Source organism: Hylaeus anthracinus, unplaced genomic scaffold (genome assembly GCF_026225885.1).
Source record: "Hylaeus anthracinus isolate JK02 unplaced genomic scaffold, UHH_iyHylAnth1.0_haploid 0, whole genome shotgun sequence".
Taxonomy (NCBI): Eukaryota; Metazoa; Arthropoda; class Insecta; order Hymenoptera; family Colletidae; genus Hylaeus; species Hylaeus anthracinus.
In genome coordinates this window covers 16,844,046-16,871,227 of record NW_026533254.1, presented here as the reverse complement: position 1 = coordinate 16,871,227, position 27,182 = coordinate 16,844,046, and the positions used below count along the sequence as shown (strand labels likewise).

The 27,182-nt window shown below is 40.1% G+C and overlaps 4 protein-coding genes across 4 annotated transcripts in view; 2 read left to right on the top strand and 2 right to left on the bottom strand.

Moving 5' to 3' along the window:
* Positions 1 to 736: 736 nt before the first annotated feature.
* Positions 737 to 3,290, bottom strand: LOC128889599 (F-box only protein 9). The gene is made up of 7 exons (XM_054147332.1): positions 3,019 to 3,290; positions 2,454 to 2,669; positions 2,052 to 2,351; positions 1,812 to 1,975; positions 1,547 to 1,738; positions 1,243 to 1,477; positions 737 to 1,168 (listed from the first exon to the last, which is right to left on the bottom strand). The coding sequence occupies exons 1-7, from the start codon at positions 3,019 to 3,021 to the stop codon at positions 947 to 949; spliced, it is 1,332 nt and encodes a 443-aa protein (XP_054003307.1). The 5' UTR covers positions 3,022 to 3,290; the 3' UTR covers positions 737 to 946.
* A 1,559-nt stretch (positions 3,291 to 4,849) lies between these two features.
* On the top strand, positions 4,850 to 19,545 carry LOC128890334 (transcription factor sma-9-like). The gene is made up of 3 exons (XM_054149142.1): positions 4,850 to 5,112; positions 5,352 to 5,595; positions 14,813 to 19,545. The coding sequence occupies exons 2-3, from the start codon at positions 5,587 to 5,589 to the stop codon at positions 16,673 to 16,675; spliced, it is 1,872 nt and encodes a 623-aa protein (XP_054005117.1). The 5' UTR covers positions 4,850 to 5,112; positions 5,352 to 5,586; the 3' UTR covers positions 16,676 to 19,545.
* Positions 19,546 to 20,247: 702 nt separating this feature from the next.
* On the top strand, positions 20,248 to 21,119 carry LOC128887838 (coiled-coil domain-containing protein 12). The gene is made up of 3 exons (XM_054144647.1): positions 20,248 to 20,409; positions 20,591 to 20,729; positions 20,797 to 21,119. The coding sequence occupies exons 1-3, from the start codon at positions 20,282 to 20,284 to the stop codon at positions 20,989 to 20,991; spliced, it is 462 nt and encodes a 153-aa protein (XP_054000622.1). The 5' UTR covers positions 20,248 to 20,281; the 3' UTR covers positions 20,992 to 21,119.
* Positions 21,120 to 21,165: 46 nt separating this feature from the next.
* The window catches only part of LOC128887242 (carbonic anhydrase 7-like), a 16,808-nt gene continuing 10,791 nt past the window's right edge, over positions 21,166 to 27,182 (bottom strand). Inside the window, exons 3-7 of the mRNA XM_054143340.1 lie at positions 25,804 to 25,965; positions 23,971 to 24,215; positions 22,349 to 22,585; positions 21,806 to 22,103; positions 21,166 to 21,715 (exon numbers count right to left, since the gene is read on the bottom strand). Coding sequence (XP_053999315.1) covers positions 21,669 to 21,715; positions 21,806 to 22,103; positions 22,349 to 22,585; positions 23,971 to 24,215; positions 25,804 to 25,965 — 989 coding nt within the window. The 3' untranslated portion in view covers positions 21,166 to 21,668. The remainder of the gene's footprint in view (positions 21,716 to 21,805; positions 22,104 to 22,348; positions 22,586 to 23,970; positions 24,216 to 25,803; positions 25,966 to 27,182) is intronic.

The window sequence follows — 27,182 nt, the reverse complement described above, 5'->3', positions numbered from 1 at the left end:
AAAAGCATTAAAACGGTTCGAAAATATCGATCGGAATTCACTCGATTCCATCGCTTGTACGATTATTCGTATACAAATTAGTTGCCTATATGAACGTATCAAGAAATTATATTAGAAGGGAATCGACTTATTCACAGTTCAATCAATTTCATAATTACAAAATAAGTAAATAGTATATGCATTTGATTAATCATATCTTCAGTTCTTCCATATACTTTGACTGAGTGCATACGTTTTTAAGCGAGGTTCTATGTAAAATTAATATCGAACAGAACTGCAAAAAATATAGTTTAAACAATATATGGTTTTAAACATAAATAACTGATGAAACAGTATCGCTGTACTTTGACCTACAAATGAGCTCTTGCTGTTCTGACTGTTCGTATAAGTTTGCTTGCTCCGGTAGTTTATAGTTTGACCAAAATTAGTTATTAACGATAATCCTGTTGTGTCAAAGCCATTAATCTTCAATTTTATTTCTATGAAAAATGTGATAGATAATAAATATAAATAAAATATATAAAAATAATTTTTGAAATACGAGCACCTATTTTGAAAGCACATAAGGCACTGTAAAGTGCGTGATATAATAATAAAAATCTAAATTTATGAATTATTTATCTACACTATCTATTTAAAGATTAATGTAGACGGTAGAGTTTAAGTGAAAACTGTAACGTGAGAGCTGTATAATATATAAATAAAAATTATTTAAAAAAGTCAACAAAAGAAAAAATGAAGAATAAAGTATTCTCTTATTACGACCGTATGCATCATACATAATTATAAGCCAAACAATATAATAAAGAACATGTTTATAATATATATATATATCAAGAGTAATTTGTATAAATAACGCTGGCCTGCAGAATTTACTCTTTTCTCACATCTTCGCTCCATTATTGTACTTTTACGTACTTCGGACGATTAAAGGTTTTAGATTCTATTACTGCAGAGGAGCTTCGCTTTCTTGGGTGTAACTTTTAACTCTGCTAAATTTTAAAGGTGGATATCGCCCGCCGATTGGTGATACTCTCCATTCGGTCACAGATGGCTCCTTCAAACACATTTTAACTTCGTGTCCGTTTCTGTACTTTGTAAATATAGAATAAGTCAACCATTTCAACTGTGAATTCAACCGTCTGAAGTGATTTTGAATTTCGAATTCCTAAGAAAACGTAGAAACATTATCTTGAAATGTTTACTTCGTTTGAATCGAATGCGACGACTAAGGACACTTACAATCTGAAACGTTTGTTCCCCACTGTCGTCTATAGGTTCCCTTTTCTTCCTTCTGTAGGTATTAATTGCTTTCACTTCTTGTTTGTTGAGCACCAGAGTGACACAATTATTGTGCAATCTGTAGTGACCAATTAGTACCGATGGATTTCGCGGCACGCGATTTTTTAAGGAATTTACACAACTTTGTGCTTCATCAGTCGAAGTCAGCATTAAAACTTTTCCTTCAGGAAAAAATCTGGTTGTTGAGGAAACACGATTAGAATTGGAAATTTGTAACGAATGTTACTGTTATGGTGTTGCATACCTCAGGTACCTAAAGTATTCCACCAGATGCCAAGGTCGATAAAATTGATCTTGGAAACTATTTTCACCGTCGCGAATATAACTGATTTTACATATATAACATCCATTATATCTTAGTCTAGGCCGTTGTACATACATTTCTCTCCATGATTGGTATTTTGGAGCATAGGTTCCACAATTTACACCCCATACTCTACATAATTCATTAACTGTATATTGTATTGCTATTATTAGGAGAAATTTAATAAGAGATGCTTGTGGTTTACCTAATACAGGCAAGTCTCCAAATCTCTGTATCTCTTGCAGATATGTAAAATCCACGACATACTCTGGAGAACATTTCAAGAGATCTTAAGTCAAGTTCTGATGATACTACCCATCTTAAGATATACAGCACTATTTCCATAGGCAAGGCAGAAATATGTGTCGTCTGAAATACGAGACGTATCGCAACAAACCGTTATGATGTTTTCAAAATTATTTAATTCCGAAAGGTGAGTACTCACGTCTTGTTCGAATTTCGGAAAACAAACACATTTATTACGATTTATAATTTTGCATAGTTTGACAAATAAATCGCTCTCCTCGTCGTCATCGTCATTGTAATTTTCATTGTCGTTATCGATATCGTTTGTAGTGTTATCTAAGTCTTCTAGACTATCATCATTGGACTTTAGCTTTGTCGAATCATACAAACGAAATTCAATATCAGGAACTAATTGCACAGCACGTTTGTAGAACTGAATTGCTTCGTAAAACTTTCTACTTTGTTCGTATTCAATTCCTTTCAAAAACAAATCCTTTGCCTATAATTTGGAATTCCTTATATTATTTCTTATATTCCAAGTAGGTAATTCCTTACAATAGAGAAGTATTGCTCTATTAGTACATGCTAATATCTGTCATACCCTGACTTCAATGGATTCCTCATCGTAAGCAACATCTATTTTAACTGCTTTTGAGGAATGAGCATTGGGTACATCTCGTTTTGGTGACAACTCCAAAACGCGTTGCCACTGCTCTCTGAAAGATGTTAAAGCATCCTCGATCTTGGTCTCAGAAAAAGAAGACCCTTCCTGATCGTCTCCGCCGTCATCCGACTCACCAGATTCACTGGAGTGGCTCTATCGATAGAAGTAGTAAGTGCATGTAACTTGCTTAATCGATCAAGTGAATGACATTAAATCTATAGATTATAAATGAGTTGCATATGTAAACGACTTATGCTCTCTTAGACTGACTATTCAGAAAGGATAGGAATTAAATTGAAATTTGATTTAGGGAGTACTAAATAGTATACTGTATCAGTTTGTATATTTGTTGCGACGCAAAGTAAGAAATCGACAAATTATTTCTTCATTGAGAAACGATACAAGAAATTATGTCTACTGCATTCAAGAGGTTAGCTCGCTGTAGGGAACATTTTACACGACAAAACGAAAGGACAGCCATTGTTTTCAACGCTATACGTACCATTTTTTTTCCTTATTCAATTTTCACGGCTTTATTCCTTCAGCGCTTGTACTCTCGGTCGGAAAAACGTACGACGCAACGAAAGCACAATTTCGCCAACAGCATCGCCGCCATGGTTTTCGCCTTTCTGTATCGCGATTCAATTAAAGGTCATAATGGCTGTTCTAGATTGTCTTTCTATATTTTCAACTGACGCAATAAACCTAAAATTCTTATCACAGAAAGAACGATCATCTCAGAGAAAACAGAAGGTACTGGACGAATTAATGCATTTCATTTCATGCGTATTTTGCGTCAGCATATATGTAGGATAAGGGACTACTTTTAAACTGTAACCACGTGTGCACACGTGTGTTGATAGCGTGACAATTTAAATTTAAACGATTGGTACACGTATGGCTGTATTAAATACGTTTCGCTTGTTTGGAATAATTGATCGGTGATATTGCTATCTCGATTTGCATCAATGTTATCTTTGGAGTAGAGCAAGTCAAATAGGAGTTGTATGGTACCAATGTTTAATTTTGGAGGGAAACGCTAGGTGGATCTTGACAATCGAATACAGAAGCTTTGTAAAAAAGCGTATTTTTGTTGTTGTTGTGTTTTTTTTGTAGCTTGTTGGGCCAATTAGAATATATATATCACATAAAATAAGATAAGTATAGGAAATAGGAACCAGTTAGAATGTAACGAAAATGAAAAGCAAGGACCAGAAGGTTTCTAAAGATAGAGAGAAATGAGATAAGGGCGTATTTTGTATATAGTAGTTTTTATTCGAAGAAACAAAATATGTTAAGTTTTAGGGATGTAACATAAATGTAAGCAGCCTCATTCTGTAGAGTAGTTTTAAGAGAACAGTTGTAATATCTCGAAAATGCGCTAAATCGACAATAGGATCGATTAAATTAAAAAATGTATCGTTAAAAACACTAGTCTAAGACATTGAATGTAATATAGGCTATAAGAATACGTAAACATATTTTTGGGTCAAGAGACCATATTTTATCGTACAAGAAAAGTGAAAAACAGTCCTGTACAGAACAACACTATAAATAAAGGATAAAGAAAGAAAGAAGCTTCGTATGTAACCATTTATCGATGAAGGTTTTGCATCGTGGCATTGTTCAGTGTTGTTATTTTAGACATTGACTCCAAAGATAACAATAAAGATGAAATGTTCTTTCATGGAGCGTGTCTCATTGCGGCAAATTTATGGGTTTTGCAACACATTTACATAATTAATGACGGAGAAAGGGCTAGGCTGCTAATTACATGTATCGTGGACATTAAAACTGACCACACGGTTATAAAACAGTGAGAGTGAAGAATTGGAGATCTTCAGCGTATCGTTATTGCCGATTTCGTAGCGCGTACATCCACCGAAACTGCATTTGCTGCGGTATGATTGCGATAAAATGCGAAATTTGATTACTATTATGCATGAAATAATTGATACCGGAACGCTGAACGCGATTCGTTTAGAAATCGATTGTTCCAAACCGGTGGAGTGACTTTCTCTCAGAAAGATTTATCCGATTGAAATTTTAATTTTATATTCGCTGCGATATTATTTTCAGAAAAGCAAACAAAATTATTTGGAACACCCTAGAAATATGTATAAACTGTTTCGATGTTGTAAAGCTTCGATCCTACGTGCTCCAATAACAAAATATTTCGATCCCAAATGTTCCAACAACAAAATGCTTTAATTATTTCTACCCTAAATGCTCCGTGTAAATCATACAACGGTTTTCACGAAACGCGATTATCGCTGTACGTGTGTACCTTTAAAGAATGCACGTATTTATTCAACGATAAATATTTAAGTACACGATAGAGGGACAAAACAAACGTATGACGACTGAGCCATGGCATTCATTCGATTGGACACTTGAATTCCTTTCAAGAAATATTATATTTTTGTGTGTCAACTGTAAAGCATGAAGGCTTGGTGCGGTGTTTTTAATTACCACTCTGTTCCTTCTCGGTCCAGTTATGCTCCCGTGAAATGTTATTTTAAGGAATTTTCGTAGACTCTAGAAGTTTATACTCTGATTGCAGCTAATTCGTAAAGCGTTAGCTTATTATTTAGAGGTAATTCAAGGAAACACTCTTTGAGCGAAATGTAGATCTATATCGCACCAATCAAGATACGCGGAAACAAAAACTATCCTACTGAACTACATTGCACGATTTATACTGGTACCAATTTTAAATTCGATCCGGTCATGTTTCTGTTCTGTGCAATAAAAAGAAAAATGATTTAAAAAATCGCAATTTAAATAAATTTTTATGTGCAATAATAAAAAAAAATGTCAATTGTGTAAATGCAGGAAATGCAAGTGTTCTCCAAATAGAAACGCAACATAATAGAACAGGTTCTCGGTTATTTGGAAACCATCGACAGAAGCGATTCGCTGGCTCGTGTCGTTTCTTCCACCGTTGGCATGTACCATACACGTGTATCAACATCGTGGACCCCTCCTCTTCCACAAAACTATCACTACCCGAAGATCATCTTCCCAAGTAAAAGCCGCGTGCTAACCGAGTGTGGCCACAGACAGCATCATGAGCTTGGTGAGTACGAAACTACTCATTCACTGTACTTTTCCTACGTATAAGTTTCTCCATTTTCACTATCGTTCACCTGGCATCCCGCACGCGGACGTTTTTTTTTTTTTTCCAACGACGGATGCGCCTTCGCGCCGTGTGACAGTGAATCGCGCCCATTAAACCATAAGTGAAAAGTGTTAAAGAAAGAGCAAGTGTAACGCGTCGAAGGACTTCTATAGTCGACTGTGTACAAACTTGTACTTACACGTATGTACTTCAGGGGTTTGTAAGTCACGGTTTAGAAATATTGTCATCATTGGATTATTTTTCAGGTGACTTAAGGTGTTTAAGCCAAAGTTTGAAATTTGGGTTCGATGTACCTCTGGGCTATGGATGCTAAGAAAAATTGGAGTTTGATATTAAAACTACCGAGCCATATATTTCAAGATCCTTTTTAAAGCGATTCTATCATTAACGATGCTTTCATTTTAGAGACGATAGTAGTTGGGAATTAATTATACCCGTGAATTGGTTCACCTCTAAATACAAAGGTCTACGTTAGATAGTTTTACTAGTGGAAGTTAATTTTTTTTTTTTTTTTTTTTTAAATAGACGAATATTCAAATTTTGATAACGATTTGTTATAGAGACGTTTCTGCGTTAATAACAGTACGTAAATTTCGTCAACTGGGTGGCAATCGAAAGTTAGTGGCGTGCGACTCGTTGCTGGAAAAATTCAGATTTCTATCCAGAAGAAGTTCCCGATGAGCATTCTGTGCAGTCGACTTTCTTCTCCCGTGGTCGTGTGTTCCACGATTCACGTATGTGTCTCCGAGTGTGCACGTATACGTGACGCATCTCTCAGTGGTTAATTCGTCGTATATTTATCCAACGTCGATGTCACCGTTCCAGATTAATTAACTATACTGCAGGTAGCAAGTATCGTTTAAAGTCTTCCCGCAAAGCATTTTGTTATTGGAGTATTTAGGGTCGAAACATTTAGGGTTAAAGGATTTTGTCATTGAAGCAGTTGCGATTGAAGTTTCTTGAAACTCTTACTCCGAAGAAGGCACGTATAAATAAAGCGAAGACTTAACCCTTAGTTTGCAAACTATCGGCAACGTCGGTAAACGTTTCACCCTTCGATTCCTCATTGCTTCTATTATAGTTTCACTGCACGTTCATTCTATTATCATTAAAAAAACTTTCCTTCGGTCATCGCACAGTGTTCCTGCAACGTATTCCTTCCTGTCCTCGACGTGCTATCTTCTTAACTGCTTGCATACTCCACGTTTCGATACTTCACTTCTAATTGGAGCTCTTCGTACGCTTAAATGCAATATTATCTCGTACTTGTTTATCAGGAAATTTAATTCGACTCTTCTATTTACATATCGTAACATATCCCAAAAAGAAATCGTTAAATCAGTTTAAAAAAAAAAGAACTGTCTCGAATTCTTCGAACGCAACGTGCGTGCCTGCTCTAACGCAATTTAATCAACTCATTTGTTATGTAGTGCAAGAGCACGCAATTAAGAGAACGCGTTAATTGAAATTCAAATTGGTTTCACGCAAGAGTTACTGACGGTCGCGAAACACGCGAGCACGTACGACGTCTACGAGGATCCTCGTTCTTCGCGAAACATTAGACGAATTTCGTGCAGCGATAGCTTTCGCGGAGTTAATGAACCGTCACACGAGACACAGATACTATTAATTTATACCTGTAACGCATACGCGCACGGAAACTTAATACCGCGGTTATGGTCGTGGCTTTTCATCTATCGCTTACCGCGATCGGTTGCATCTGGAGTTTTTACGAGGTTATAAGGAAAAGTGTCTCGTTAACCGCGAAACTCTTGATCTTTACCTTGAGGACGGAATTGTGAAGCGAAAACGGAAGCGACTCGCGCGACAGGAGTATTATTTTCGTATTAACCGCAAAAGCATCGCTTTTTATAGGTGAAAGTACTCGAACTGGAGCATTCGAGTACTCAGGCATAGTAAATAGCCGAGTGTTCGATTATTGAGGATTTGAAGGATTCGAATAGGTACTTGAGTATACTTGAGTATACTTGAGTATTCGTGGACTCGAGCATCTAATTGCAAGAACTTGGATATTTTTCAGAATCAAGTAATTCGGTACTACAATAATTCGATACCTTAACATTTTAGTACTTCGGTACTCTAAAGCCTTAGGTACTCGAATGTATTGCTGGATTAGATACAGTGAGATCATCAGAAGCGTAGAGAGCGAAGAAAGTAGTGTCCTTGAGCGTGGGGGTCAACAGTTCAGGAATGATGTTAACTAATTCTTCCTAAGTGCCAATCGAAGACGTATCTTCCTTTTGAAACTCTTCCCTCCACTTCTACTTCAACGCAGTTGACCAATTAGTCCAAGAGATATCTAAAGAGCTAAGAACGTTCTTCATGCGTAATTTCTTTCGTCTATTGTTTCAACAATTTTTTTCAGAAAATACGTTCTCAATTTGAAATCTAAAAATTTGTAAATCAAGTGGAAAGAAAAACGTTGCTTGGCTACATCATCGGCGTGCACTGTCCAAATATACTACAGGTGTAGATGTTTTTCTTTTTTTTTTTTTTGTTTTTCTTTGTTCGGCGTGACTGACGCGTAGCGTAACGAGACGAGCCGTACATGTACGTAGAATAAGAGTAGTATTCCGCGCCGGTGAAACCGCAGGGCATAGCTAGTTCTGCAATAAAAGACACGAACCTCGTTTCAAAGTGTTAACTGTCCGTTTTCACCGCTGACAATGACAAACGACGTCGATTAAAAAGCGGACGCCCTCCAGTTCTGTTTCAATGCGCAGTCAAAGCGACGAAGCTTGTTCCTACGTATCTGTGTCCCTCGTGTGACCACAATCTGAGAGAAAGCAATTACAGAAGAATTTATGATGAGCTCCGAATTGGGTGTGGATACTCTATGCAACGTCTCCCTCGTTGACGAGTTCGTCGAACCTTAAGCAGGTGGCATCTTTTCGGAGAAGAAAGTTTTTTCCTCGCTGAGCGATGACGTACGAGTCGATCTTAAACAAAGACCAGCCACCACCGAGTCCGACACGTATCGAATCTCCTTTTCTAAATGATTGGACATTTCTTTCGTACCGACTTAATTTTATCGCTCTCGATACTCGTGGAAGATTGTGGCTAAATGGTGTTTAGCTCGAAGGAGCAAAAACATTAGAAAATTACCACGTTTCGTTCTAGATCTGTTAGTATAACTAAGCAAGTTGGCGATTCTTCGTGACCGCAAGACTGGTACTATGAAAATTGCGATTTCTTTGTCACTTTTTTTTTTTTTTTATTATAAACAGAAATGACTGGACGAAATTGAAAGTTAGCACTCGTATAGATCGTGCGATGTAGTTTAGGATAGTTTGTTTTTTCGTATCTTGATTGATGCGATATAAAATCATTCGATGTAATATTCGATAATTTTACACTGAATCTTAGGGCTGTGCCCTTTCTCACGGGGTGATTTCTTTCGAGCACTTTCCATCGATCCTTGGACGAATCGATCGCGAGTACCTCTTGCGCCTTATCCGATAAATTGTTCCGAATGGGGACGTTCCTTTGACGTTGCCACGAACCTGTCATCCTCGACTTTCACTCGTCGCCCTGCAATGCGATGCGTAGCAGCGCACGTTGCAATTAAATTCCATCTGAATCGCGTTCGACGCATCTTTTTTGCTGGCCCATTCGGGCCCTGTACTTTATTCAGCGTCAAGGACTCGTTGTATAATCGTCGGTGTATTTGGCGAGACAGTCTGAACGCACTTTCTCGCGACGAGATTTCCGCGTTTCTGCGTGAACCTGTTTCTAATACCAAACACAGCGATCCCTGTATATAACGTCTCAAGCCAGGCCTTCTGGCGTCGTTATATCGAGGGAAGGTTGAGGATGTTGCACCAGTAATGGGTACTTCATTTAAATTTGTATATATATTTGTTTTTAAGTTCAATTCTTGTAGGTGGGTCGAGGTCGTGTTTGGACTCGTTTTCACCGTAAAAACCTCGCAAATTTAATGGCGATACTTTCGTGAAGCTATACCGAGAAGAATGAGAATCGTAATTTTTATTAATGGTTTGTTCTTAGGCAGACTGATTTCTGTTTACCAAGCTGGAGATAATCTACCGATTCACGCAATTGTTGTGTGTATTTGAACACTTTCCCAGGAATAACAATATATGTCATGTGAATTGGGTAGAGTGTGATTCACATGGAATGTTGGAAAATCGTGACCGTGGGGAAACACAAATCATGGACCTCTGCACTCTAACACCTCTAACGAAGTTACGCTCTAAAGTCTGTGCACCTCGGACATCGTTCTGAAAAGTCGATATTTGACCTACTCGTCGGTAGAAAAAAAAAAAAGAGAAATTCGTTCTTAGATCTATCGATGACCGCGTTTGCTCGATCGCCGATTCACTCTGCTTTGTAGTGCCATAATCTGCGATTGTATCTCCCCGTACACCTTTTCATCGCCTTCTCATTCTAATTTTGTTAATAAGGCAATCTACTTTCATGAAGTTTCACTGGATTTGCGTGGCAGCTTGTTATTGCGTTCTGACGCTATCGCGAATCCAGGATCTAATCGGGGTGTCTCGAATCTAGACCAGATGCCAGACCATCTTCGTCTCCTCCAGATGCTTTAATTACCCCTGTTGCGTCGCGGTGTTGTCATTCCTTCGGCGTCTAGGCGTTCAACAATCGCAGAGAAAAACGTGGCCGTGCGTTACATGGAACCGAGTCCGTGGCTTGCACGTGACAAAACTCGAACGGCGAGTTCGTAATACGTATATCGAGCTTAAACGCTCGTCACAGCCGAGGAGGACACCTGGCAAGTTCATGAGCGCGAGCATCCTCGACACACTACCGAGTGAAAGTACCGCCTTCTGCCCGCGGGCTGCTTCTCTTTCAACTTATCTTACCTCCTACCGTCTTATGGCGAACACGCGGACGCTCTCCCACGGTATTTTATTCCCGATAGCGTTTGTTAACCGCTTCCAAGCTCGCCTTTTCGTTTGCCTCGTTTTACGAGGACCACGATAAGTGCTCGTTGCCCATTCCGGGAGGTTAATTGTTTTCTCTGCTGCGAGAGGCTCTTTCATTTCTTGGGGTGGATCCTCCCTCCCCTTGATAATATTTTTGTATTGTATTTTGTAACGAAGGTATTTGAGATTGAAACATTTCGTTATTGGAGCGTTTAGGATCGAAACATTTTAATATCGGAGCACTTGGGATCGAAACATTTTGTTATCGGAGCATTTAGGATCGAAGCTTTCCAGCACCGAAGCAGCGTTGAATTTCTTCAAGCTCCTACTCTAAAGAAGAGTATTCTCTTTCCGTCAGCAATTTTGTTTACCATAATTAGAACCTCCATATAGAGATTACCTTGTCAGCGCCATCAATTTTTAACCGACTTCGAAAAGGAGGAGGTTACTCAATTCGACATGTATTTATTTATTTTTTTTTTTTTTTTTTTTTTAAGCAGCATGTGTAACAGCGATTTCTGACGCGAAAAATATATCCCGGTTCGCTTTCCCTCGCGAGATGCTTGTCATCCTACGAAATTTTGGACCAACTTTCTCGCGCCAGCCGCGGTTGCGAAACCGAGCGAAAAATGTTCTAACGAGTTTCAAAAACCCGTTTCCTGGTTCTTGGCAAATCGCACACCATCGTTCTCTTGTACATTTTCTATTATATATAAAAGAAACGAATTCGTGGGAAGCAGATGCAGCGAAATGACGTTTAAAGAAATCCAAACGCAACAATAAGAAACTGAACGTGGGATAGCATCGCGGGACGTGGAGTATCGCATGATACCTATAGCAAAATTATTACCGTAATTGGAGCTTGACTGGTTCACTCCGCGTGCTGATAATTAATCCAATCGGCCAACGTATCGCTTAACGGCACTTGCTTAATTGCCACGGATTACTCGCTAACGATTAATCACCGACGAAAGTATTTGGACACAATGGAAACATTGTTTAACATTCTTAGGAGATTAGGAAGCTTAGAATTTCATTAGCAACGACGCTCCGGGATATTCCAAGCGCATTTATTTTCGTCTAGATAATTCTAATTGTACAGAGGCCTGATTTTTATTAGCTGTAGCGTTTACGTTTCTTCTCGCATCCGTAACGTTGCATCTGCACTTTCAAATGACGACAAACTATCAGACTTTTTGCGTGCAGTTGTTATTTTCTAATAGCCGAGACTGCTCGCCATGGAGAAATTCACGCTGGATCCGTTCGCGTGTTGGAAAATGACGGGCCGACGGGAGGGGAATTGTCTTCTGGAAAATCAACTCGTAGAAAGCCGATTGTCGATGAAGACGTCGCTCACGCGTACCGACGGAGAACGCCTATGGAATTTCACATCCATGCCCCTGGAATAGCAATCTATTTACTTTTCTCCCATTTCGTGGGAATTTTTTCTCGGCTGGTCGTTCCGCGGATACCGAGGCGATCACACGTGTCGAATGATCGGTCAACGGATCCATAAAAAAAAAAAAAAAAGACGATTTTCGAAAGTGAAACTCGCATCGAAAGTGCGGACGAATCGATCGGTAACACACAGGGGGACTTGTTCCCGAGTTAATGAGACGCTGAGCCGAAAAAGATCGAGATGTTCGCACGATTATTCGGCGATTTAGAAAGTTTCTGAAGATGGTCCACCACTTCGGCCGAGCCTCCGTAATAACCCTCTGTTTTTCAAAAATGGATACTGAACGAGGAATTCTTCTCTTCTAATCTTTCGAGATTGTCGATTTTCCAATAACCTTGGATAAAATATTCGCCCGGAAACAAAGAAATATAAATTTATAAAGGACGCGTGTGTTAATGCAGTCAACTTCCGATTGACTTTCACCTGTTTATCAAGGTGGTCCCGCAACATCGGAAGCGACGCGTGAAAAGGTACACACTCATTCGAGCCTGAATCGTTCATTGATCGCGTTACAAAATGTAGTATAAATTAATAGCACTTTTCATACTTTCTGAAACGAAATGTCTACACATATCCAGACTATTCTATGGAATTCTTTTTAGATCGTTGAGAGGTTGTTCAGAGGTCGGATGTACACGTCGCGACCCACGGAATTCCAAGCGTCGATGGAGTCGTAAAACGGAACAACAAGTTTCTCTTCTGGCAGTCAACAAAAGCAATAATCGTTCCGTCTATATTTTTTCCTTGTCCACGTTCGCGTCTTTAACATTTATACCCGCCTCGCTTTGTTAAACGTCGGCACGCGTTCCTCGTCGCGAGCAAACTTTCTTTGCAAATGTCAGCGGCACCCCGTTAGCGTGCTCGAATTTTTCTCTCTCGGCAAGGGTCGGCACTTAACTTGTTAAGCACACGGAACTCAGGTGTTTTCTCTTTCGGCTACGCGTTGAAGATACGACCCGTCGAACAGAAGCGTTTCGTAGCCTTAGGCGTTCCCAATCACGCGTTACACCTGCTCCAAGGTGTCCAGGATGCTCCAGTGGACTTCGAAGGGTCCCAGTTGATACGAAATCGTTTCTAAATTCAACTGTGATCGGAAACGAAATAGATCTTGATCAATTGAATTAGTTAAAGTTGTGAAATATGCTATAATACAGGATGATACGACACCGGAATTTCTTTCCTGGCAGAGATGAAAATTGTTTTTCCTTTTCGGCCGGTGAGACTTTAACGACCGGTGTGAAAGTTCGCTGAGGTAATATCTGCTTAACGGAAGGGGGCTCGCGACCTCTGGAGGCGCGGTCGCTGCCTCGAATGATCTGTTTCTCAGCTCCAACGATATTTTCTCCTCGTTTCAGGCAGCGTTTATACCAGCGAACTATAATTGCTACTTCCTGCGATAAACCGCGAACGTTGGCACCTTTTTCATTCCTGTGCAACTGCGAAGAAATCGAGGCCTTACGATCAGCGTCGAATTCAAGTCGAAAAAATCTGATTAAATGTTTTAAGATCAATTCTTAAATTGACCCTCTTTGTCTCATATTATTACCTAAACGATGAAGTACATTTCGATATGTTTTGGTATGAGAAAGTTGCGTCATATAATTTATTAACCTTATTAGAGGCGTGCGAACCCCGTTGCTCGTCAGGTAGCTCGATGAAACGTTAATTTTAATTGGTTAAATTACACGCGCGGTATAATGTTGCAATTTTCGAGTCCGAACGCCAACCTTTATACACCGTTCTCTCTCTTAGGAATTAATTAAGCGATTAACGAGTAAACGAGCCTCTCGGAATTCTACAATTTTTATCGACGAATATTTTACACATTTGGGCAACTTTCACTGCGCGAGTGATTTATGCAAGTTTGTTGTACCTACATCTTACGAAACAGTCGTCATCCGTACGTTTTGGACCCGGAAATTTTTCTTCGCACAGGCGTAAAACATTCCGTTCGTAAAACGTGCCGTGGCGACGCGTTTACTTTCATATTCAAACACGTTTACGGTATCTAACTTTTGTTTCCTTACGTCCAACGCTTGACATTTCCACCAAGTGCGATTATTTCCGACGTTCCACTGATAGTAGGCGAAACTGCGATCAACGTTTATTTCGAACCTCGCCTATTATTGAACCGGACGATATTAGCAATATTTTAGAAGGAGAAATTCGCACAGTAGCTAAATGAATATTGATGTTCTCGGAATCATTTAGTAAAAGTCGCGAACGGAAATAATAAATTTGCACTTTGTAGTACGCGAACTTTCAGAACGCTATCACTCCCGAATCGGAATAATAAAAAGGATCATAATATGCATTCGTTTACTGCCATATAAATCAATGCTAAATCGCTTCTTTCACTCGTGTTAACGAACTGCCACGTTTTGCATACTTTTAACGTTGATTCGAGAGGTCTGTAAATAGAACAGAATATATTTCATAGAATCTTGATAATTTTCTTACTTCAAACTTCAAGCTTTATACCTTGAACAGAAATTCAAGACAATCTGTGTACTAGTTTTTACTACACCAATGGTTTTAATCATTGAAACCTGTAAACAGAACAGACTGTATTTCATACCATCTTAATTTCTTACGCGACCAATCCCGCTTTCTACGTTTCGTATTTTCATTTGACTCGTCATTGTAGAGCATCGGATACTACAGTTTTCGCTACATTAATTTTGTTTTTCAATTATTCCGTGCTGGTACCATTTTCTCAAATAAAAAATCCAGAGTTAATTCTAATCATCTGACTGTAATCTTGCAGGTAACGCTAGCCTTTTTACTGGCGACCGCGTCGATCACCTTGACGAGGTGTCAGGACGCAGACATCGCCCTGAAAAGCTTGAACGTCACGCAGCAACCAATCAAAATCGACAAAAATCTTCGGCAAGCTCTTCTGAAGGCCCTGTCCGAACTGGAGGCCGAATCTGCCGAACAGCACAGAAACGAAAAAGAATCCCTCGCCGAAAGAGATGTCGGCAACACCGATGGCGTATCGAAGAAGAACCTGAACAACGAGCTCGGTGTACAGAAATCCATGTACTCGTTCCATGGGTTCCCTACGGACGACGAGATACCATCCGAGGACAAGCTACAGAACTCCAGCTTCGTCGACGCGGTTCGCTACGTGACCCTGAAGACACCTTCGATGAACATCGAGAAGGCTGGTCGAGATGACGCGAGGAGCTTCCACGTTCAGAACGTGATACTGTCCGAGAAGAGTGCCCCGGCGTTCGGTGCTAAAACGGAACCCAAGCTGGAGCAGAAAGCGTCGAAAGCTCCGCAGACCTCCGACACTTTCACCGTGAACAAGGTGGAGAGCCTGACGTTGAGGCCAGCCACGGAGATCTCGGAGAGTCTCACAGGAAGCGCCAGCACAGGCATCGCAACAGCGAACGCGCTGGTCGGTCAGAAATCGGTGGAATCGGTCCCGGCGATCGCGACGAACGGCAACGTAACCGCTCCCGGCGACTCGAAAGACAAGACGGAGGAGGTGAAAATCTTCCAAGCGCCTCTGGTAGCCGCGTTCACCGTCCAACAGGACGAACAGGGCGTGCCAAAGAGCGTCGTGCCTATCTTCCGATCGCCGAACGATGGGCAAGCGTTGACGCTTCAAGAGCAATTGGAATTCAAACAGCAGCTGCTGGAGAAGCAGCTGGCGGAGCTGCAGCAGCAACAGGTCCAGCAGACGCAGTTCCTGGTGAGGCAGCAGCAGCTCTACGAGCAACAGCTCAGACAGAAGCAACAACAACAGTACTATTTCCAGGAACAATCCAGAATCAAACAGCTGGAGGAGCAAGCTAGATTGAAACGACTCGAGGAGCAGCGTTTCAAGCAGCTCGAGGAACAGAGACTGAATCGATTCCAACAGCAACGTCCTCTTCCGCAGAAGCAGTTCTTCTTCGACCAAAGCAACAATCTTCTGTCGTTCCAACCACCCATCGACCAGAATGTTCATCTCCAACCTAGCCTGGCCTTGGAGGTGCCTAATCCCGCCGCACCTCCAGCCTTCCAACCAGCGTTCCAAGAACAGATACGCTTGCAACCCTTCCGTCAGCAACCACAGAACTACCAACAGCAACAACCGCTCCAGCAACAACCGCTCCAGCAACAACAGCAGCAATTGCACCAACCGCAACAGCAGCAGCAGATACCTCAGGCACAACAGTCGCAACATCTGCACCAGTCTCAGCAGCAGCAGCAACATCATCAACGACTCCAACAGAGCTTCCCCACTTTTCCCGTCGATTTCCAGCCCTCGTTCCCCTCGACGACGAGATTCAACAGACAGGAGGCCTTCAACGCGGTTGGCAATTTCGGATTCAACGCCGACAAAGCCCCCAGCAGAAACAACTTCGGATTCAGCGTTCCTCAACGTACCAACTATTACAATCCTTACACCCAGTATAGACAAACGAAGCCGGCGACGCCCGCCAAGCAGATCCAACATCTTCTGTACCAGTCCGGTATCGCCGGAGATCTAGGCAACGTGCAAGGCACCGGGAACCAAGAGGATCTGAATATCGTCTCCAAAGTCCTGGCTCTGAACGTGGGCCACGTGCCCATCAAGGGCCTCCAGTACAAGACGAACTCGGGGACCGTCTCATTCGGGAAAGCATCGGCGTGAAGAAAGAAGTGGAACCGGTGGCAGACGAGCCATGCAAATGCAGGACGATATTAGTCAGGTGAAATCGAGCTCTCACTTTTTCCTCCTTCGTTTCTCCGTTCGTCTTCCTCGTCTTCGATTCGACGCGTCCCGGCGAGTAACCCTTCGCGCAGACGTATCAGGATGATCGAGAAAATATCTTGCATTGTTCGTTCGTTATTAACGGTCTCCTTTTCGTCTCCTTCGGATTCCAAAGGTCAACAGGGTCTTCCGATTCTTGAGACAGTAAATTTCACCTGTGCGATCATCCACAAGTCTGGGACCTAGTTAGAATTCTAGTAGAAGCCGGCTCAAAGCTACGTTAACTCATATTTATGTTTCGCTTTCAACATCGACGAATTCCACTGTTGCGTTTCCTTGGCTGAATAATTATCAGACATTCGAAAAACCGACGTAACGCTTTTTATGTGACATTCGTAAAAATCAGTGGAGAAGAAGGCAGTTGCAATAAGACAAGACGAAGAGATTTGTACACCTAACGCAATCACGGCATCCGTTATTTGTTATATAGTATTTATATAACCGCGTTTAGCACCAACCGCTGAATGGGGATGAAGAGATGCGCGATCTCTCCTAATTAGTGATTCAATTACTGGCTCGAATCCGTTATCGTGACGGTGGAAGTCTAAACGGCAGTTTGACTCGATGCAACGCAACTCGACGGTTATTGTAATCGGCACGCTGGAATCTCGAACAATCCCGAGTGAAATCGAACCGAAATCTACGCGCGATTGCGCGGAAATTTGCGTGGGATCCCGACGATTCCCGAAGAAAAACGCGACTTTCCACGCGCTCCTCGCAACGAGGAAGTCCTTAACGGCTCGTAATGATATTAATTACGATTGAGAATGTTTGCGACTGGAGTCCGCCCGTTTGCACCGGTTGTCTTCGAATTACGTAACGCTTGAACCGTATTACGACATATTTTCTGTATATAATCGCGCGATCCTCGCATTTCTATCGTCAATCGCGCTTTTGTTTCTCCTTTACTTTCCGCGTTGTTCTCGTTGCATCGATTAGCGAGGTAACATTAGATTGTCCAAAAAGTTTCTTTCGCTTTAGTGATACATGGACGATAGTTTATGTTTTATGTTACATTACCGAATCGTGCACGATTCATTTTGCTCCATTACTGTTACAACATGAATATCTATGAAATTAGATTGTCTATTTATAGAAACACGACCACGTCAAATAATTGAGTGCAACTCGCGAAAGAAACTTTCGGGACAACCTGACGTATGATAGCGTACCAGTCGTAAAACCAAATGTAAACGTCTTAGCGTTTCATGAATCGAAAATGATTAATTTTTCCCTATCCGCGTTTCTTAACACTAACTCCAGATGATATCTTTTCTAGGTCCTGACCTCGGCTCTTTTCACTTTTACTCTTTTATCTAACAAGAAGACGTCGCATCTATGAGGTTGTAGATTTACACGACGATTTAGACGTTTATTCTATAGATACGAAACATCGTATCCCTCGAAGCTTTTGTGCCATTGTGCTTCAGTTTTTATAATATTAATCGTCAAAGTTCATAAAGTTTCGTTACGTAGTTACTATATAAATAAACATTCGATCACAAAACAAATCCAACGAATTCGTAAAATGATTATCTTGTCGTCTAATTCTGAATTCTGTATGTATATTCATAGAAACTTCGACGATAATTACTATTATCAAAACCAAGACCCGATAGCACAAAATTTTCGAGGATTACGTTTATTAATGTTTATTATTCATACAATAAAGTCTAAAACCCGATAGATGTAATGTGTCATCTTGCAAGGAAAATGCCTTCTCATTATTCGATAATAATATCTATAATAATACCTTGCCCAACCTAATAGCGATCGAGATGTTCGATCAGTGAAATGTTAGGCCATTTCTGATTCTATCAGTGGTCCCAATTCGTTCCCGGTATCCCACAGGATAAGGGATGACGATGAGCGTGCGTGCGAGCCACGGTTATCCAAAGTCCAAAGTCAGAATTTCTGTCCAAGTTCGAACGAATCTCGTCAGGTCGTCGCGTTGAAGCCTCGCCTTCCTCAGCGGACGACTCGAAGGACAACAGACGACAGCACCGCGTTATACCTGGTGCCTTGAACCAGCCTTGGCCCCGCTGACTATTAATTATTTATCTAGATGTACGTGTAGAACCAGCTAGAAACGGGACGTCGCGCTACCAGGAATTCAACTCTCCCGAGATCAAGGGTCTCGCAGAACCGTGTATCCGGCCACGCTTCGAGATTGAAAATACCTCTGCCGACTGTAAATAAACTTTCGCCACGAGGATACCTCACGATACCACCGAGGAAGGCTCGCCGTGTGTGTGAGTATGCGCACGTCCTCAATTTCACGAACGTTTGGCATAGATTCGTGATTTCTCTCCGACGAATCCTCTCAAAGGGTAAATCGTTATTGATACAAAAGCATAACATAACGCTTTGCTAACTGTACACTCTTCGAATCGTGAACTACATACGATAACGTACCTTAAAGCGAGTCTTTAGGAGATCTTTCAGGTTTGTAAAGCGTTAACGTCCACTGGAATGTTCGTTATATACGTTCGCGCGACCCTCCAGAGCCCTTTCTTTTTAATTTCAAGTGCGTAAACAGGAGAACCTGGGAAAGTTGTAATACGATAGCCACACGCGGCGATTTCTAAATGTGTGTTAAGACTTAAACTTACGTTACGAATTAATATAACATTAGGGTACGTAGATGATATGTTAGACGTAATCGACAAGTTTTGCTTGTAATTTATCTGACGCCAAACTGTATGAACTTTGTAAAGATGTTAATAAACTAATTCGTTGTAGAAAATACAGTAGATTTGTTAGCGTTCTAATGTTGATATAATCACCGATGTAAGTAAGGTGAATTTCTACTACTGATTGATAGTGTGTGTATCAATCTTATTCTCCTAATTCGTAATATAAAGTAAAGAGTCTAATTAAATGAAAAGCAATTCAAATTTTCCCGCGATAAATTAGTGTCGCCATCTAGCGGCGAACAACCGAACTACTTTCGGAGTATGATCAGCGCCTCTATCGGGAAAACGCTCAAGTTTGTCCTCGAATAGTTTCCAATATCAACGCTAGATGGCGACGTTTGTTTAATTTAATAAAAAATGTAGGGTTCAAGGGTTGAAAAATTAATCTCATTCATATTTTAATATTACAAAGCTTGTCCACTAATTTTTTACAAGATATATATTTATTTTTTAAGTTAATAAAAACAAATGGCGCCATCTAACACTGACAGTGGAAACTATTCGAGGACAAACTTGGGCATTTTCCCGATAGAGGCGCTGATTATATTCCGAAAATAGTTCGGTTGTTCACCGCTAGATGGCTATGCATTTGAGCGAAAATACCGAAAACTCACAAGAGAAACTGTAATAGTTTAAAAAGGAAAGCTAATTGTATAATAATTCTATTCAATAATAATATTCTAATTTATAGTTAGCATGCGAATACGAACTTACTGATTGAATACAGTAATGCGCCATCTGTAAGAACTTGTGACATATCGTAAGTATCATAACATACAGCGAAACAAATATGGCGGAGACTAACGTAGGTTCGTTAGAAGAGGAAGCTTTGAAGAGAAAAGAACGCTTGCAAGCTCTAAAAAGGAAAACAGAAGACAACAAGGAAAATAAGAATGAACCCGGTGCAAAATTGCCAAAGTAAGTTTCTGCATTTTCTCCGGGTACTTATAAACCTAACCTCAATCTAGGTTATGAACCATCCTTATTTATCGAACCTTTTCCTTTTGTCTTCCTTCTACATAATATTTAATTCTTAAATGTTTTTGTTTTTAATACTGTAAATGAAAACTGAAAGTATTTGCCCACTGCATGTTAACAGACCAAAGTTTCGAAGCTACAAACCCCAAGACGAAAGTCTCAAGGGCAAAGTGTTGGACGACGCGAAACCTGGAAACGTAGAAGCGGAAGTACACGATCAATTAAGTGCAGCCACTACCAAAGTTGTCATAGAAGAACTTGTAAGTAATTGTTTGCATTGCTGAAGTATCGATTACTACTTGGTGTTTACTTTGTATAATTTTCTAGGATATCAGTAACCTTGCCCCTCGAAAACCAGATTGGGATTTGAAACGAGACGTTGCCAAGAAGTTAGAAAAATTGGAAAGAAGAACTCAGAAGGCAATAGCGGAGCTTATAAGAGAACGTCTCAAACAGGGACAGCACGACTTGGCTGCTGTAGTGAATATGGCAGCTAGGGAACAAGAGGAATCGCCTACTTGATTGTGATAATACAATAATATAATAATTCTCGTGCTGTAAGATTTTTATTATTTTGTACATATAAAGTAACGATTAAATGTATTTTTAATATTTGTATTTATTATAATTAAATTCATGATTTGTTTCAATTTAATGTATTTCATATATGTATACATACACGTTCGTGAAGAAATCTTATTCGCTATCGATTAAATACAATAAATCATTATGGCAGCCGTAGGAACTGTTATACAAACGCATGCCAATATCGCGGACTCTATTTCCTAGAGTGATTTTGCTTTCTTCATTCAGAAAAAGAACGTATGGCTTAACCTTTTAGAAAAGATTGTAATTTAACAATCTTGTGTAACTGGTCCTTACAATCAGTCAATATAATAATCAACTCTTCTAAAGTGTACATATATACAATATCTAAAGTAATCTTACACTTAATTAGTAGTAGTATATATGTATACAATATATATCCTATAATTGCATAGCCTTGAGGTGATATTCATTTGATGAAATGTCACAAACATTTTGTTTAAATACGAATGCCTCTGAGAATATAAATAATACCCTTTCTGTAACGAAACGTATTACGCAAATACTTACATAAAACTTGTTTATCCCTTAGTTTAAATTATATATATATATATAGTTAAAGTAATTGACTAGATCTTTCATTGTAGTCAAGATTATTGGTATGGCAGAAGGAGAACGATTCCAAATAGCATCGCGAGAGCTGTAACAAAAATGAAACAGAACGTAAACTGCGATAATCAAGAAACTAAAACGGCTAAAATTTGTGGAAAGAAGCAGAAGAGATACAGACGCGAAGTCATCCATATTCTTTCTTGTCCAGAATGTTGACTTCCGTTTTTGTTCATAGGAGTAATCGACACTGTGGTTGGCGCATTTGTTGTTCCAGTCGTGCCTTTTGCTTCCGTAGGAACCGCCGTAGTAGTGGTTGTAGAAGTCGTTGAAGTCGCTGAAGCACTTGTCGGCTTTGTCTCCGTGTTGCCACTAATACTGTTATAATAAATCGTTCTATCGTTTAATGGTTGCACCGGTCGGAAGTTGTGCGTTAAATTCGCGCCCTCCGAAGATTGAATACCGCGGAAAACCTCCAGCTGAAAATTAATTACATAAATATAGATACAAAAAAAGAAGAGGCTTTTGTCTGGCCAAACTCTGAAAGTTTCCAAGGAGAACTTTTTCGAACATTCGTGTTTAAATGAGTGTCTAACTAGAATGTATTGCGTTTACGATACATGTTTGCACTTTTTACCACGTTTACAATTGGTAAACGTTCAAGTTTAGCCGGACAATTTCGGAACACCGTGTATACGTTAAATTTAACAGCTTTTTAAAATACCTGCTCGTGGGATATGGACAGTGGATCTATGAAGTCGATCCATTGGACGATCTCGAGGCAAGGTGGGGTCGTCAACGATCCTCTGTACGTGTAATAATTTTGTGCAGATACGATGTCAGGTGCGACCAATTTGCTCAAGACGTTAGGATCGTCTATCGTCGCGATACTGCCGGTCGACGTTATTTGCGATATTTGGGACACGATCGGCTCGAAGATCGGATTCGGCTCGTCCTTGCTCTGTAACATGTGTATTTTGCCATCGTGATCTTCACAGGAATCTAACCGGAGCCATGTTTTTCATTTTTACGCAAACATCAAGCGTGATCAAATACATTTGGCGAAATGTAATCGCGCCGAACGGAATGTGTATATACGAATTGATATATTCGAACGTTCCCGTGTTTACGAAACACTATCGCGATTACACAGATCTTCCATTTTTTTTTCGTCTCTTTTCCTCTGAGAATTTATTTTTTCACGGTTACGATCACGCTCTGACCGAGATCCGTTCGGTTTTCTAAAACAATTCGAAATAGGTCGGAAACGTTCGGAAGCCCGAGGGCACCGTATGAGTGTCATACGAACGTCTTAAATAGTTCTGCAAATATGATCGACATAACTGATTTGCCGTGTAAATAACGCGTACTAATATATATACATTGTACAAAACAAGCAGAAATGAAACGTGGAAAAAGCTTGCACGTTTCGAAACGTAAATTGCTCCAATAATTTACGTTGCTGTTAATCGTATCGTACTATGAAAATATATATTCTTTCATTTCGCACTTTTCTATTTCTTCGACCTATCCGTAATTGAATTTTGATTTCGAAGTGTCGGACGTACCTTCGAGGTGGGGCCGAATCGTTGCACTTAAAATTGTTTATTTGTGCACTTGGTGACCAAGTACTGCGTTACTATATTTAAAATGACATACTTTCAAATACAAGAACACAAGGGTACGCTATTTTTATCGTTAGTTGAAAGTTAACACTGGTACCAAGGGATTTTAATATTTACATAACAATGAGCGGCAGCGGTCGATCGTTACTTCTGCGTATCGACAGTTTCATTTACAACACTTAATTTAATTGGTTAATCCATTTGCGTTGCATGACCGATGTAATTTTATTTTTATAGAAGCTGAAAATTACTTTATATGGCAAGACTAAACACTGTCGATGCTGAAAGTGAAGCTTAGCTTCTTTGGTGAACTAAACCCATTCTTATTTCGACAGTTTCAGTTACAAGAACATTTAATTTAATTGTTCAATGTATTTGTGGTGGATAACTGATATGATATTATTTTTGTAGAAGCTGAAGATGACTTAATATGGCAAGACTAAACACTGTTGATGCTGAAAGTGAAGCTTAGCTTCTTTGGTGAACTAAACCCATTCTTATTTCGACAGTTTCAGTTAGAAAAACATTTAATTTAATTGTTCAATGTATTTGTGTTTGATAACTGATATGATATTATTTTTGTAGAAGCTGAAGATGACTTAATATGGCACGACTAAACACTGTTGATGCTGGAAGCGAAGATTGGTTGGTTTCCTCTAATTTTTATAAGAGCAAGCTTTGAATAAAAATATGTACGATACGAATTTCAAAGTTTTGTTACCTCGTACAAGTATGCTAGGACGGTGAGTCCATCGGGATGTTTCATCGCCTCCTCCGAGCTCTCGTACGACTTCTTCCAGAACACAGCGTGAAGTTCCATCGAGAATGATTTATTGTTGATGAGATCCTCGGATCCGATCTTGTCGTTTTGGCCCCAGTGGAAATGCAATTGTTGAAAGACGTACGAACCGTTGAGCGGCCCTCCCGATACCGTGGGCACGTCTGTATCCACGATCTGGATCATCACTAAACGAGCAAATCGCACGATGCAATTACAACGTTCGTTATATTCCCATTGCGCTTGTTAAAATTGTTTATTTGTTGAAAAATCTCGTTGACCAAGAGCCATTTTTCTCGATACACGACAATCCACACACGATTTACCTTAATTACGTCGAGACTCGCGTATATGACGTGTAATAATCCACGTTAGTTTGTAGCTCTTCAAGGACAGGAGTCACGTGCGAAGTACCACGCTTACAATAATTAAAGCGATTGATACTAACGTGGACTAATTGCACTTTAAATTTCGTTGTATTCTGGGAAACGGGAGAAAATTCTGTTCGAACGGCACGAGTAATTCATTGCTAACTATTACCGTAATCGATTATCGTAAATCGACCAATTATTCATTTAATCACAATTGAAATGATGGAAACTCTCAATTATTAAATCGTTACTATACTCTTTATGTAATCAGCATGGCGAGTTCAAATGTTGCGTCGAAGAGTGGTAAATAGTGTTTACGTTAGGATTGTCAAATATTGGTTTCTATTTCAACACCTCTGTATTAAGAAACATTTCACTTCTTCGATGTCTTATATTTTCGGAGATACCTCGACTTTTTAAAATAAAACCACGCTTTTGTTCCGGCACACTGTTCGTTTTAAAACAAATTCGATGACCTGTAACGGAGTGACCTCGCGGTCGCCATCACCCTCGGAACACGTATTATTTCTTCTAATATCTGCGCTCATTGAACGATTGCAATCTGGTCTGAAGAGTAGTGATTACCACTTTGTGTTTATCGTTTACCGTGATTTATGGAAGTCACCTCGAGGTTACTATGTTACAGGTCGTGGAATTCGTCTTCTTAACGACTGTGATACAGTACCGAAAAAAAAGAAAAAAAAAAAAAAAAATAGGTAGTGCCATTAAAAAATTCAAGGCTGCCTCAACGACTCTGTAAACACTGAGCACGAGAAAAAGTGAAATGCCTCGAGTCCAGTTGGACTATGAGATATATTCTTTACGAAACGATCCTTTAAAATGTGTACATACATGTATGTAATCGCCCGTGTTGCCAACAACCTTCTACTATCTAGTGTGCAAATTTTCGATACCCGACGAATAATTATTCATTGTGTATATATAGCGTGTTTCTGAATTTGAGAGAAATAGGAATAGAATAGGGATAGAAACATAGATAGAAATTGCTTGCGCGAAGAGAAATCGAGAAGACCTTTGCTATTCTGCAATCTGAGGGTCAGTTTGAAGGTATAAGTGGGACACGGTACAAAAAAGTGGATCATAGGGCCCCAGACGTGCGATTATAGGCACGTCCTGCAAAAGTAGAACACGAGTCCTGTTTGCCTTCCGAACCGGCGTATGCGCGTTACAGTAATTATTTTCTCGTTGTACGAACGTTTAGCGAGAAATAATTCTGCCTATCGCCGGATCGATGAACGAAAGGATCGCCCGGGGAATCGATACTTCGCTTCTATTTTTTATTTTATCCCGCGAACGCGATTGCTGGTGTCCTTACAGTTTCACAAATGTCGACAATGGCCGTTGTTCTCGTGCGTGTCGATATCTCGACCTTGCTAGCACGTACCTGTGTGCCCATTGTTCGTCATATTAGCCTTATGAGGACTCTGGACATTAGAAAATTCTACAGGTGGAAAGCTGGCGGGCTGAACGTCGTTCACTTCAATGTCGATGGGGGACTGGTATTTCCCCAAACAGGTCTTGTACTTGTCGCCCCAGTGCGACGGGCCTGGAAAGAAAAATCCAAATACGTTCTTGGAACACCACGTTTCCATTCACGATACAACTTATGTATCAAGCCTTTCCATTGCCAGACTAATATTTATGAAAATTTCTACCGCTTGAATTTCTTGAATTTTGTTTACAGACCTTTGGAAACTACGTAACGAAAAATGAGAGAGCACGGAGATTCGAAGCCACGATCCTCCGGACCAGAGATATGGGCAAAACCCTAGGCTTCGAATAAATTTGAAGTTTACCGATGTGTTCGTCTCGTTTCCTCTTTTGAACATTTACCGAAGAAGAAAACGAGACAAACATATCGGCAAACTTCGGATTTATTCGAAAACTAGGGTTTTGCCCATCACTGCCTCGGACCTACAGTCTACCGCTTTACCTGCGCGACCAATTCCGTACGCTACGTTTCGTGTTCTCATTTGACTCCTTGTCGTTGGGTATGGGTGACGCGGATGCTACGATAACTTCATCGAAATTCTTTCGTTTAAATTTATTTTCTTTGACGCTTGACTTTCAGAATTAATTTTGTTTTTTGGCACTTTGATAAAAAGCATTGTCGCCCATGCATGAGCGATGTGGCGATCAACGCGTTGATTTTTTATTTCTCGCGAGGATCTGAATATCTGATAGCAGGCTCGTTGTCGTTACTTTACCAACTAAGAATAGGTCGAGGATATTTGTTTCCTACTTGAGGTCGTCGATGGTGATCAATACAACTACTATTAATCACTATTTGCATTTCATTTCGAAACGTCAGTCACCCTTATCGATACAATCGCTGTCGTCGTTGACAAATTGTATCTCTCGCGTTACAATTTTCGAACAGATTATTCGCGAGCCCGCGAATTATACGAACTCTTTCCCTAGTTTTCGCTAGGCGAACGCACGAAGTTTTATTTTTCCGCTGGAAAACATCCTGCACGAAGCGACAAATCGACTGGCATTTGAAATTATAAACGAGCCCACGAAGGTTTCTCGGAAAATGTAACATAAGATTCCGATTATGTAGCGATTAAGCGAACCGCAATTATTGTAATCATTGCACGTTGTATAAGCCATGTATGGCTACGAAGCAGTAAATTATTAAGGAACAAACGAGTTCTATGTTGTTCTCGTCAATGTAAGATTAAGCGACTCCGTGTAAGCTCCGAATAATTCAGTTCAATGTTTCCTAAGCTGGATTGAAAAATACACTTCCCTTAGAATTTT

Coding starts and splice junctions, on each gene's coding strand:
- LOC128887838 (XM_054144647.1), top strand. CDS start 20,282: ATGGCGGAGACTAACGTAGGTTCGTTAGAAGAGGAAGCTTTGAAGAGA. Junction 20,410..20,590: donor CCCGGTGCAAAATTGCCAAA/GTAAGTTTCTGC, acceptor GCATGTTAACAG/ACCAAAGTTTCGAAGCTACA. Junction 20,730..20,796: donor AAGTTGTCATAGAAGAACTT/GTAAGTAATTGT, acceptor ATAATTTTCTAG/GATATCAGTAACCTTGCCCC.
- LOC128889599 (XM_054147332.1), bottom strand. Junction 2,352..2,453: donor AGGAATCCATTGAAGTCAGG/GTATGACAGATA, acceptor TCCAAATTATAG/GCAAAGGATTTGTTTTTGAA. Junction 1,739..1,811: donor TGGAGACTTGCCTGTATTAG/GTAAACCACAAG, acceptor TGAATTATGTAG/AGTATGGGGTGTAAATTGTG.